At 51.3% G+C, this 13,632-nt stretch overlaps 1 protein-coding gene across 4 annotated transcripts in view; it reads left to right on the forward strand.

The window, feature by feature from the left end:
* Window positions 1-13,632, forward strand: part of RBPMS (RNA binding protein, mRNA processing factor) — a 189,703-nt gene that overhangs the window by 172,214 nt on the left and 3,857 nt on the right. For all 4 annotated transcript variants that reach the window (XM_017961912.2, XM_017961916.2, XM_017961915.2 and 1 more), the window contains 2 exons: window positions 3,858-3,927; window positions 11,213-11,316. In XM_017961912.2, the coding sequence (XP_017817401.1) occupies window positions 3,858-3,920 (63 nt within the window). In that variant the 3' untranslated portion in view covers window positions 3,921-3,927; window positions 11,213-11,316. The remainder of the gene's footprint in view (window positions 1-3,857; window positions 3,928-11,212; window positions 11,317-13,632) is intronic.

Raw genomic sequence — 13,632 nt, forward strand, 5'->3', positions numbered from 1 at the left:
AGGAACATAAATTCTGTCTGTATTTAATCCTCTGGCCTTTCATTTTCTCATCTATAAATGGGAAAGGATGGAAATTATTTTTATGGGTGGCTGCCGCTTTCTCTAGCATTCCATTTGATTTTTACTCTGAGCTGCTGCTTTTCCTGGGTGTCTTGGTGCTCTCCTGTTGTCCAGTCCGTCACCGTGCTAAGTGTTGGAGACTTACAGTGTTAGCCATGCAGGGGCACTGCATTTTCAGAGCATTCCTGAAGAAGAGTGATGGTAGAATCCCAAACAGTGTGACCCTGGGTAGTGAACTCTAACATAGTAACAACTGTTACTACTATTGTTAAATTCTAGTGGAGAAGATTCCCAGGGTTGTCCATGTTGCCTTAGATGTCACAGGCCGTGTGAAGTGCTTAGCGCAGTCTCTGGCACAGACTAAGTATCAGGGTCAGTTTGGTTAAGTATATTGTGTTACAGTTTCTCACAGGGTCTTGAGAAGCCCCTGGAATTGTGTGCAAGACTGAGTGTGCACATTTGAGAGAACTATAGGGGAAGAGAGAAACGGTGTGTGTGTGTGTGTGTACACATACGTTTTCTGCACATGGCATGAAGAAATATCAGGGGCCACTGCCTTGCATGGAAGGCCAGCCCTACATTATTCTAACGAGGAGCCCTAAACTAGCCTGCTGAACTGTTTGGAGAGGACCTTGACGCACGCAGTCTGGAGGGAACTGTAGGTTTTCCCCTGTTAAGCACTGTAAAGCAGCCCTTATGGGATGGGCAGGAGTGACCTGGGGCCAAAAGCCGAGCAGAACAAGCAGCCCGAATCGGGCTAAGAGAGAACCCTCTCCTCATTACCCCCACACAGTGATTAGCACAGAGGAGCTTGTTCCCCCCACCCGGGCCAGCTGCCCGAACTCTGCTGTGCACCATGAGCCCTGCCGCTCTCCCTGGCTGCAGTGCAGGAACCTGGATGAGCCGCTCAGACTTGGCCTGGGGGGCACTGCCCTCTGCTGGGAGCTGGGCGCAGCGCAGCCTCTCAGGCTGGAAGATGAGGCGGCCTTGGGTGTCTGTGGATGCGGTGAGAAGAGCCCCCCACTTGGCAAGCACGTAGTGTCCTAGCCTGAGACACAAGAGCAATGAATTCAGGGGTCTCTGTGTGTCCGCCACCCGCCACCACATCCACTCTGAGGAGCAGCCACCTATTGCATCGCTGGCGTCCTCACTCCTCAGCTGAGCACAGCCCCCCCGGACCCCACAGCTCGGAACCCGCCTTCATATCACTCTGGAGTGCGCCTCGACCAGGCTAACTAGAGCCTGACGACAGGCTGCACGCTCGTCCCCAACCCCGCAGGCACCTGTGCGAGTGAGAACGTGAGGGCTGTGTGCGAGAGCTGGTCAGAGAGGCTGGGGCCGGGCTTCCTTCTCGCAGTCACCTGCACCGAAAGCAGAACCATGCCATCCACTGTGCGACTCTCCTCCCTGGGCAGCCCTCCCCTTCCTGTGTCTCCTGTGAAACACCGTTGTGTCTTGGCCTCGTCGGGGCTCAGTGCCCCAACCCACACCCAGGCCGCACCAGTCGCACCACTGCGCTCCACACTGACCCAGTGCACACAGACCCATCACCCTCTACTGTGTGTTTAGGTGTCCAGCTCCCACCTGCCATGGGGGCTCTGTGTCCCCGCCCCATCCTTTCCCACCTGTCTCAGGAAGGCATCTCCAGCTCTGCTCTTTGCTTAGTGAGCAAGTGGATTCAGATGCACCAGGCCGTGAGCCATGGGTAGGTATGAGTTCTTTCTTCTCCCCACCTCTGCTCTCCTTCTCCTTCCCTGGACTCTTCTGTCCCCCTCCCTGCCCGTCCCTACCTCACTCCCATATTCCCCACTATTGCCCTCCTTTTGTTCTGAACACACTTCTAATTTCCCAGAGGAGTGTGTTCTCCAGCCTCCCTGCATGGGAAGTTTCTGACCCTTGTCCCTGTAATTGCAATGAGTGCTGGGAGTGACCCCGGCCCTGCCTTAAATGAGCTTTGGTACCAGCTGGTGGCCCTGAGGCAGCAACTTTGCCTTTCCCCGATACCGGGGAGCCTGCTCGTGCTGGTCATCTGATCTCTGGTCATATCTGCCATGGTCGCCAGAGGAGACCCAATGCACAGGCGGCCTGAGGGAGTCGTGCAGGCAGAAGCTCCATCATGTCCTAAGCCTGCATTTCCAGACTCAGTGAGGCCAGCGAGGAAAGAACCGCTCATGAGGAGGCCCGTGGGGAAGAGACTCCCAGGCCTTCTTGTGCTCGGACCAGGGGCAAGGTCAGGGTGCTGTCGGATTTCTCTAGGACCCAATTTCTAGACCTCCCTGCTTTTAGAATCAAGTTCAGGGATCTCATGGGACCTCATCCTGGATTCTGACCCCACTGGGCCCTGTGACCCAGGTCATTGAGAATCCCCAGACCTCAGTTGGTGTCCACACCTGTAAAACAAGATGAGGCAGGAGCTTTCCACCAGTCCCTTCAGAGCCCAGCGTTGTGCAGCGCTGCTTCCCAGACCCCCCTGCACCTCCCTTTCGGCCAGAATGGCTCCTGCTTCATCGTTAAGCTTTGGAGATCTGAGTAAGTTCTCCTCTGCCACCCTGCAGGAGGGCACTGCCTCACCTGGCCCTGCAGGCCTCGCCTTCTCCACTCCAGCTGTGCTTCTGGGCCGCTCATGGTGGTCATGGGGAGACCGTGCCGCCTCCGTGTGAAAGGAAGAGCGGTGACAGGCGGGCGTCTCCTTCCTGTGTCCGAAACTGACATGGCCAGTGATGGATGCCGTTAAGGACTAAGTGCACTTGCCCTTTTGGTTTTTGTTTTGTTCCGTTTTTTTTGAGACGAAATCCTGCTCTGTTCCCAAACTGGAGTGCAGTGGCACGATCTCAGCTCACCGCAACCTCTGCCCTCCGGGTTCAAGCGATTCTCCTGCCTCAGCATCCCAAGTAGTTGGGATTACAGGCATGCGCCACCACGCCCAGCTAATTTTGTATTTTTAGTAGAGATGGGGATTCTCCCTGTTGATTGGGCTGGTCTCGAACTCCTGACCTCAGGTGATCCGCCCGCCTTGGCCTCCCAAAGTGCTGGGATTACAGGTGTGAACCACTGCACCCAACCATTTTTTTTCCCCCCTCCATGTTTTCCTTGGCATAGGACCTGGAATATGCTGCCAGGTGGACAAAGTGTTGCTCGATCCACCTGTGTTTGCGGCTGGCCTTCCACTTTGGAAAGCTAATGGAAGAGACAGGGCTGCTGGTCCCACCTGGGGGGCTACTTGCTAAAGGCTATAGGCCCATCTCCTTAGCAGGGTGAGCAGAGAGCCTGGGGTACCAGACACCCACAGTACCAAGAAGCTGGAACCCTTTTTCTAAAAGAACAGGAACAGGAATCGCAAAGAAGTCCTGGCCAGCCACTGGCGTGGATGGGGTCATGAACTGCCCCTTCCTTCCCAAAGCAGCTGTTTCCACACTCTGCTTAGAAAGCCCTTAGATAGGCTTTCACCAGCCTAGGCCCAGGAAAAGGAGTTCGCTGTGCCAGATGTTAGCCTCAAAATGGCTGCTAACCTTTAAAAGGAAGATGAGAGCAGAGGAGTTGGTGGAACCTCGGGCGCTTCTCGAGGTGGGTGCTTTCCTTGGAGAGCTTGCCCGTGTGTTCATAAGGGTGTGTGGAACGCCTCTCAGGACACTGCTCTGATGCTTTTCAGCCCCCTGGGGAAGAGACCCTCACAGGCTAGTGTGAGTGGGTACCATCTTGGAACAGTGGGGCAGTGGCAGCCAAGCAGGACCCTCTGTGAGAATGGGGATATGCTGGGGAGCCCTGGCTCACGGCCTTCTCCCCACATGTCTTTTCAGATGCGCTGGCTCCCTCCCTCCGAGGCTACTTCTCAGGGCTGGAAGTCCCGTCAGTTCTGCTGAATACTATGTAAGTACTCGGTTTCCTATGGAATGTGTGAAGCCCCTGCTACGCATCCGTACATGGTGGATGTGCCATGAATGCAGCTCTCCTCCTTTCTCTGCACCCACACCTTATGCACCTCCTTTGATTGTCCGTCTTTGTTAACTCACTTGAACTACATAGCGGTGCATCTTTTCCGAGAGGAAGTTTTCACCTAGGTGTGGGTGCTAGTCTGTTTGAGTCTAACTTACGAAACCAGTACCTGGCCTCCCCACTTAGAAATAAGCAGCCAGTGCTAGTTTCTGTGGAACAGCTCTCAGAACGTTTTATTACGTAATTGTAGTTCACCTGCTGCCAGCATTAAACCAGAACCTTAATCTACAGGAGGAGTCATCTACTCGTTTACACAGTAGCTGATTATGGGCGATTTATTAGAATGAGTTTCCCTGCATTACCTCATGTCCAAAGTTCTCGTCGTTCTGAAGGACCTCGTTTTCCTACCAAAGGTGCAGTGCACAGTTCCGGCAGGCTTTCCTTTAAGCTTTTCAGCATGAAGGAAGCGGTATCCTAAATGGGCATTTTTGTGCCATTGTAGGCCTAACTTTGCTTCAGAGAACTACCAAATGCCTTTTCTCCATTTCTACAGAATACCAAATGCCTTCTGTAATTCAGAAATTCTGAATTTCTGTGAAGTACAAGGCACTGTTCTTCTAAACTCTAATTTACTATGTGAATTGGGAGAGTCTAATACTTCGAGTTCAGTTTTTACAATGTTTTAGTTCCACCATCAGCCTTCTCTTGGTTTACATAGTTCCCTCACGAAATAGGAAGGAAAATGAGAAGAGGGAGGGGCCTGATCCTCATGCTGTTAGAAATGCTGAAGAGATCATGGCAAACCTTTGTACCTGATTTTACAGTAGCGTCGTGGGCCTTTCCTTGGAGACCTTCTATTCGAAGACAAAAATACTTCCAAACTAAACTAGCGTTCCTTTTCTTTTTCCACCTTAATACTGAGTCCATGTGCCTTTGTTAGATCATTTGAAGCCATTTAGATAGACTCTCCTGGAGAGGCGTTCTGTGGAAAGAACAGGCCCCTGGTCGACTTAGAGTCTACCTACGTGGAGAAATGTTTCAGACCCCTCACTAGAGCTGGCCTTGCGCAGGTCCATGCCCTGTCAGTGAAGAAGAAAGAGAGCATTGAATAAGATTTGTAAAAAGTGCTAGGGTTTATTTTATACAGGTGAGTCGCCCTGTTGACCTGAAGTCTCGGTTGGTGGGTCAGGTCACCTTCAAGATCTGGGGGGGACTGCTGGGTGTAGACTTCATTTGAAGTTCTCATCACACAGGAGGCCGGCCCTTTTGGATGAGCTCCGGTCCGAGTCAGAAGACCCCTTCTGTGTTCGCAAAGGAGAGGTCTCAACAGACAGTAGAGAGATGAGTAATGGGCATGAGAGTGTCAGAAGCTTACAGACGATTCTCAGAGCAGCCAGTCATAGCCCAGCAGCCACCAGGCCATTCACGGCTCTTTCTCTGATGGTAGGGATAGGAAAGTTGAGAGAGAGCGCTCTGTGCTTTAGGACATCAGCATCAGTAAGCTAAAATTGTGTCTACTGTTCCTCTAACCCAACGTATTTCATATTTTAACCCAAATACTTCATATTCGAGTGTAGCCAAATAATAATAGTTCTCAGGGGTGATCGCAGGTGAAGTACACAAATCCTTCCAAGGTCAGTGAAACAAATTTCTTTACCCAGAGATTCTCGGAGCCTTTATTACCGTATGAACATCATGAATATTTAAGAGGAGGGGCTCTGGTACACAGTGTTCCTCAAGCTTATTTGAAACCAGGTCATCCTTTTTTCACGGAATCTTAGGAGACTAATGTTTCATGCTTAGCGGAACCATATCCTAACCTCTTAGCCAGAAACGAAACCAGAGGCTCCCACATATAGAGATCCTTGGATGAGTATTCGTGTGTGATACTGCACATGAATCTGTGATGATATTTAAAAACCCAGACAATGTACTAGCTGCTTTTCTTGTAGCTACTTTTGTTTGTCCTTTATTTTGAAATTACATGTCGTGTGTGTGTGCGCGTAAGTACCCTTTTTAAATGATAGTGTTAGGAAATGGTAATTGTCTCTTAAATGTCCTTTATTAGTTAACATTTCGTGATAGATAAAATGTTATTTTAAAATACTTGTGAATTCTAAAAGTTTGCTTTTTAAGAGAGATTTTTTTTGCTACAGGGAATACCATTTTTAAGCTATAAGACTATATTTTAGATCTAGTCTAGGGTCTATGAAGTCCAGAATTTCGTAAGTCCTTGTTTCGTCTTTGTGTACCCATAATTAACTTTTAAGTACAGATCCCAAAGCCTTACTTACTTGGTTGCATAGGAACCTCTCCGTTACCATGGTGCCCAGCACTGCCTTACAACTCCAGAGGGCACCTTTCACACGGACCCTGCTGAGAGCACCTCCCTCTTCCATAACAGCGTGTGGAGCTCTCCATGGTCAGGCTGGTAGGGTGTTCAACTGGAGGTGTCTAGGATGAGGTAACTGGAAATTCTGAAGCACACAAGAGAGGGCATGGCTTGAAACATGGACCTGGCCCTCGGCATAAACTGACCGTTGAGGAAGTTCACGAAACTGGAAGAGAGGCCACTCGCCGAGCACATCTGAGAGCCAAGAGTCAACAGAGAAAGAGCAGCCCCCAGAGAGTGGAGGGGGAGCTGGAGGAGCAGGGGGCGCCAGCCACTTCTGTCAGATGCTCTAGGAAAATCAAGCGTGGTGAGAGAAGACCTTCGACTTGGCGATTTCAGTTGGTAGAGAAGTTGGCAAAGGATGCTGGCCTGGGACCTAAGGAAGGGCTTTTTTCCCCTTAAGAATTTATGTAGGCCACAGAGAAGACATCCATTGTGAAGCAGTTGCATGGGTTCCAGTGACAGAGATCCTGGGTTTCATTTGTATCTGCTCACCTAATTTTTTTTCCAAATCATTTCTCACAGACCCTTCAGCAATGGCTACTAGAAGGATGAACAATTGCCCTCCTTTGGAAGTATGGCTTATAAAAGCCCTCTAAGATCTGAATAAGAATATGTAATGGGCCAGGCGCAGTGCTTCACGCCTGTCATCCCAGCACTTTGGGAAGCTGAGGCAGGTGGATCACTTGATGCCAGAAGTTTGAGACCAGCCCAGCCAACAAGGTGAAACCCCGTCTCTACTAAAAATACAAAAATTAGCCAGGCATGGTGGTGGGCGCCTGTAATCTCAGCTACTAGGGAGGCTGAGGCACTTGAACCTGGGAAGTGGAGGTTGCAGTGAGCCAAAATCATGCCACTGCACTCTGGCCTGGGCAATAGAGCAAGACTGTCTCAAAAAAAAAAAAAAAAAAAAAAAAAAGAATATGTAATGTCTCCCGTGGATGAATCATTTGTTCTGAGCTAAGCTTGGGCCATGGGCCAGACTCCTTCCTCGGAGCCTGTGGGGAGCAGGTGAGGAAGGAGTATGGATAATGGCGCCCATTATTCCTGCCCGCGGGAGAGTCCCATCTCCCAGCCCATCTAAAGTTAGACCAGCTCAGTGCAGATCTACTATTTCAGCTCCTTCTAGCCTCTTGAATCAAGTCTTTTCCAAGATGCCCTATAATCCAAGCTGTGTAATCTTAGGCAAAAGTAAATTAGAGTTGGAAACAGTGGTGCTGATGAGCTAATATAAACATTTTTAAACTAGAACAAGTCTGTCAAAAAGGCCAGATGAAAGGCACATACGATTCACTGGCAGAGGCTCACGTGGCTGTCTCCATTCGGCGGACAGGGCTTTCTTCCCCAGCTCGTTTTCCAAGCATGGAAAGAACAGAAGACGAGCAGGAGTGATGCCGTCCTTCCAAATCCTCAAAGGCCAGGGCCTGCACTCCCAGAGGCCCTTCGAGGATTTTTCATTTATCTACTTGGACTTCTTAGTGCTAAAGAGAAATCAGTGACTAGATTAGAAATGTAAATACGCACTTTGTTCTCTAGACAAACATGTGTTGTGTCTGCTGTGTGCAAGATAGGAAAATAAAAAAACAGGCCTGTGCCCCTCAGGAGGCTAAGTTCTAATGCAGAGAACTGTGGACACATGGACAAGAGAGGGAGTTACTGCACACGATCCTGCAAGACCAGCCTGCTGTGAGGACAGCAAGCTGAGAGCAGGTGCAGGCCATGTGCATGCTGTCGCTGTGGCATAAGCAAGGCCATCAGGAGAGGGGTGGTCAGAGGGGGACAGGGTGTTACTGGTGTTTTCATTTGCTCCGCCTCTTGCTGACGGATGGTGTTGAGTCTGGCCACAGGCTCTGTCTGCATCACTGGAGTTTTGCTGATGGTCCAGCCATGTGCCAGAGAGCCCAGAATACAGAATCACCGTTGAAAATAGTCAGTTTCCCAGATAGAGTGAGAACAGGAGAGCATGAGCCATGTTGTCGTCACTCCTTACGTGCAGTGAGAGTGAGGCAACTTTCCTTGAAGGATATTCAAATAGAATTGAACTGTTCATGAAAGGGAGGAACCAGCGTTTGGGAGCCAAATGGGATGCAGGGGGAGGTCTTCTTTCAGGACTCTTGAAATTTTCCTGGCCATGGACTGGGACCAGAGCCCAGAAATTATAAGCACATGTAGTTACAGCCTCCCCAAATTGGAGAAGGAAATGGCAAGAGAGAACAGAGAACACAGCGGAATTTGGAGCTGTTTTAACCTTCTCTTCTGTTTTGGGTGGAACGGCCTTGCCTGTCTTTGGCCGTGAGCTTGGAGTCATCCTCAGTGGAGCCCCAGGTGCTGGTGCCCAGGTGGAGCTTAGAGCTTAACAAGGAGGAAAGGCACTGGGGCTCCAGAGGCCCAGACAGCTGTGGTGGCTCCTGCTGTCACCCTGGCCTCCCCTTAGAAGAAAGCCTCGTGTCCATGTCACGCTGTCACACTGCGGTGCACCCAGCAACCAGTATGAGGCTGTGAGGTCTGCACATCACACCTAAGGCTACTAACGCTGTAAGTGTCCGTCACACCTAAGGCTGATACAGTGAGCAGCTGCAGCGTCTCAGGGAGGAGATGGGTAATAGGCAGTCAAATAGACATAATAGTTTGGGTGGTGATAGTATTCAGGGAATAAAGAGTAAGGCCAGTAAGCAGCTTAGTGCTGTGTGGTGGGGCCGGCGCTTCTGGTGCCTTCTGCTTCGAGGGAGCAGAGCAGTCAGGGTCCGCCTGAGAAGGTGACATCTCAGCAAAGACCTAGAACTTCGCCAGCTTTATACGGGGTTTCTTTGTCAGAACACACTCCTTTAGTGAGGTTTGGAAAACATTTAACTCCTGTAATCTTAAAGTAAATGGACTGGAAGTGCAGCAGGCGTGGCTCCTGTGCGGCACTGAGGAATCACTGGGAGAGCGCGCAGGGCCCTCAGAGACCTTTCTCCACTTCCCCAATGAGGAGACGCAAGCCTGGTTCTGCGATTCCTTCCAGCTCTGGGGTCTGTTACAGTTCCCATCTGAGTTCTAAAGTTGGGGTGGGCCTGAAGACCCCCCCTTGCTGCCAGTCCTGTGGACACGGTGGGTGCCCCTCCAGCCACCACTGTCCTCTGGACTGTGCCACATCACAAGCACTTACCAGGCTCCTCTGCAAACCACGTGACAACCAAATGCAGTGAAAGTTGCAGCCCCCAACCTGCTCCTGCCCGTTGTCTGTTTTCTGCGGCTCTGTCTGGAGTCCTTGGAGCCTCCTGAGCATGTGCACCAGCAGCGCTGCCTGACTTCCCTGGAGGAAGTTCACAGAGGGCAGCCACAAGTTCAGACCAGGCCATGGGGCCGGGGGCTGCACGACTCCTGAGAGCAGTTCCTGGCCGGACTCGGGCTCATGTCACTGCCCCACCCCAGGGAACCCCGGGGGTGCAGACAGCTGTTGTTGAGGTCCCAGGAGCAAGTTGTCCCCTATGCTCCTGGGGACATGGAGGAGAGGGAGGGTCCCAAGATCCCAGTACTTGTATGAGTCGCACTGATTAGCTGAAGCCCAGAAACTTCTTAATCATCCTAAAAATGCAGCCTCCCGGGAGGCGGGGCCTGGCTCTGCAGCTCTGGGTGGCTCGTGCTCTCCCTCCCGTGTGGAGGGGGCTGGAGAGGTTGGGTGAGCTGATAGGTTTCGTGTGCAAAGATAATTATTTTCCTGTTCTCATAACCCAGCTTTTACTAGGAAACTGGAATCACATCTCATGTTGTATAGTGAAGCTCTGGGGAAAATATTTTCTTCCTTAAATCTGAGGAGAGAGATGTCCTAGGGAGGTAGTCCTCAGGCTCACCCTTGATTCCAGAGCTGGGTTTCAGCACAGGCAGTCCCCTCCCCCTGAAGAGTCCTGGTGGGGCCACTCGGAGGTGCCAGCAGAGCCAGTGCCACCTTTCTGGGGAACCCGGACAGTGCGCAGCAGTGTGTTATGCGCTCCAGTTCTCAAAGCCTCGTGTACTGGACACGGTCTGTCTACAGTAAGGGAGATATGAGAAACGCTAGTGGGAAATAGACCGCTGGTGTCTCCATGCAGGGAATTGGGCTTCCTTCCCTGGTGGAATCCTTGCTGTAACCAGCCGGCTCGGGGACAGCTGTGCCTGCAGGGGGAATATTAGAAACCGATTCTTTGCTGGGTCTTTGCACCTTCGTATTTCAAAATTCTTAGACCCTAGGGAGTAGCCAGATGGGTTCACAAATGTGCATCCTTTTCGTTTTTGTTTTCCAGGAGGTGCTTGGAGCAAAGTTTAGTCCTTGGTGCCTGTGACAGACAGGGATTTCTTACGGCCTTGGGCTGACCAAAGCTGCTGTGTTTCGAAGCCTCCTGGAGGCAGTTGTTTGTGGATCTTGCTGTGTGGAGGCCTCAGGTCCCATGCCTTTCCCCTGCAGGGCTTTTGGACGGTCCTCGGGGTCTAGGCCACAGCCCTTGGGATGCAACCACAGAGACGTGGGTGCAGAGTCCTGCTTGCTGGGCCCGCAGCCTCCTAGTGCACCCTCAGTGAAGAGTTCACATGCTTTTCTTGGAATATCCTTCCTTGCTGGCCCCCAGGAGTCTCCTCTCACTTGCTCCACCAACTCCTCAGTGTGTTTTCCTGGCTGAGAGCTTTTCATGTCGCATATCCAAGGCCATCCTGCAGCAGCCTCTCATCCTCAGCTCAGCAGCAGAGGCCTTTGATCTCTTTTGTCGTTGCCTCTCGGCTCTCTGCCCTCAGAACAGGCCGGTGTTCAAGACCAAGGCAGCCCCAAGTGGAGTTGACTGTGCACCGTTAACAGGTGATCTTTCTCCATCCCAGGTCCCAGTTGTGTGATGGCGGCTGCAATCTGTCTTGTGGGTATTAATGCAATCTTCAGTGGTGGCTACTGTTCTCTAGCTGTTCTACAAAACTGGAGCATGCTGGTGAGTAACAGAGTCAGGGCTAAACCAGCCCTCAGAGGGGCGGCATGGCCTGGGTGGGGCACGGCGGTGTTGGCCAGTGTGAACACATGGGAACTGTGGGCCTCTGGGGGTGGGGTCTGGCATTCCAGGTGCTCGTGCCCCTCCAGCCCGGGTGATTCTGCCCGGAGCTCTTTAACATCTGCTCCGACACGGCCTGCCGAGGGAAGCTCATCCCAGGACAGCAACTAATACGTTTTTAAAGCGCATCACCCCAGTATTTGGGTGCCATGAACATGTGGCTATCCGGCAGCACCTGGAGTGAGGGAGTCCACCTAAGGAAATGTTACTGAAATGAAGCTTTTCCCTTTAAGTGTCACCTTTTTTGGGGGAAATTAATCATTTTGTTGGAAATTGTCAGATGTAATGTGTATATCCCCCCATCTTATTAATCCAGTTATACTGAGTATGATCAGCCATTTCTTGATGACTTGGGGACACAGGATAATTACCCTTGGGCATGACTGAATCATAGAATTCTCAGTGAATTTCTCCAGACTGTGGGCCTTTTAGTAGGTCATGATTTTTTGGTGATCTGTCTTTTCAGTCGGTATCACCTGTCACTCCTCAGTTCGTTAGCTACTAGCAGAAATGTAGTCTAAAAAAATCCTCATGTAGCATCCCCAGAGGTGACCTTGCTGCTGGGTCTCTGGAAAGCCTGGCTTAGAGCGGCAGGAACGCCAAGGGCAAGTCTGTGGCGGTTTATGTCTCAGCCTAAATAAAGCGGCAGGCAGCATCCCTCTGAGGGGCCTGTAAAAAAAGATGGATCCGAAAGGAACAAGATTCCTGCTACGGACAGAGAACCAAGCAGTTCTGGCCAAGGAGGTGGGACCGCATTTGAGGGGCTTAAGTCACTTCATACTCTGACGGTACCTCTCAGTGCCCACCCAGGAGCAGGCATTAGGTGTGTGCTCCGCTGGGGAGCCTGCCTCCCACCACCCCAGGCAGCTTTCCGACAGGGAGCTGGACCCTGCACTTGGGGCATTTTTCCCAGGGCGCCTGTTTCTTGCACTAACCCAAGCTTTTTTCACATCACATACGGCAGCTGGGTCTATCCCACTAGGCCCACGGCCTTCTAGCGTGTTAGCTCTTCCTTTTGTCATGGCTCTTAACAGTCATCACTCACGCAAACGTTTTTAAAAGACATGATTTTGTTCTTCCTCCTGGGGATATTTAAAAGTTATTTAAGCCACTTACACATTTTTCTCCACTTACACAAGTTTTGAATGCTGGTTAGACGTCATGATTTTTTTTTGTTTTTTGAGACGGAGTCTCGCTCTGTCATCCAGGCTGGGGTGCAGTGGCGCTATGTTGGCTCACTGCAAGCTCCGCCTCCCGGGTTCACGCCATTCTCCTGCCTCAGCCTCCCGTGTAGCTGGGACTACAGGCGCCCGCCACTGCACCCGGCTAATTTTTTGTATTTTTAGTAGAGACAGGGTTTTACCGTGTTAGCCAGGATGCTCTCGATCTCCTGACCTCATGATCCGCCCGTCTCGGCCTCCCAAAGTGCTGGAATTACAGGCGTGAGCCACCACACCCGGCCAACGTCATTATTTTTAAATGCAGCAAGTCAACCAAAGTATCAACAATGCAAGGAGCAGGGGAGCCTTCCTGGCAGGCCATGGAAGGGTCTAATGACGGAGGGCAGGTCTGGGTCACAGTCCTGGGGCAGCTGAGGGTCAGGTTGCAGATGCCCCGGATGTGCCCGAGAGCGCGGCGACAGCCAGCGCGGAGGGGCGCCATGGCCTTCTCAGCACCGTGTGTTAAGGTGGGGCTCACCATTTCTTGGGGCCTTCCCTGGGATACAGGGGCAAGTTTGGAGGGGGCTTTTCTCTTCCCAAATTTGAGGTCAGACGACACTGCTTATGTGACCTACCCTTGTAGAGCAGAGATGGGCCACTCTCCATGGGCCCCCAGGGCTGGAGTGGAGCTCCAAACTGCAGAACACTGGGCCCTTAGAGGCTTCAGAGAGCGTGAACTTTTTTCAATGACATGTTTGAAAATCTCTATTACAAATTTTATCAGTGCCTGATGTTTTTGAAGATGAAGCTGACAGGTATTAAATGAAAACTGAAGCTGTTAACTAGGAACCTTTGCCACATGATAGTCCACGTTTCTTTGGAGTTGGGGGAGAATATTCCTTATCTGACTTGGTAATGAGGAATCGTTGGGAACTCTTGGGGAAGGAATCCTCAGGAATCAGGTCAAGGAGCCACAGATGGATCAAGGGAGTCTTTCCTCTGAGAGAACAATCTCCTAAGGCACTGGACTGAGACCCTG

The sequence above is a fragment of the Papio anubis genome, chromosome 8 (genome assembly GCF_008728515.1).
Source record: "Papio anubis isolate 15944 chromosome 8, Panubis1.0, whole genome shotgun sequence".
NCBI classification, from domain to species: Eukaryota; Metazoa; Chordata; class Mammalia; order Primates; family Cercopithecidae; genus Papio; species Papio anubis.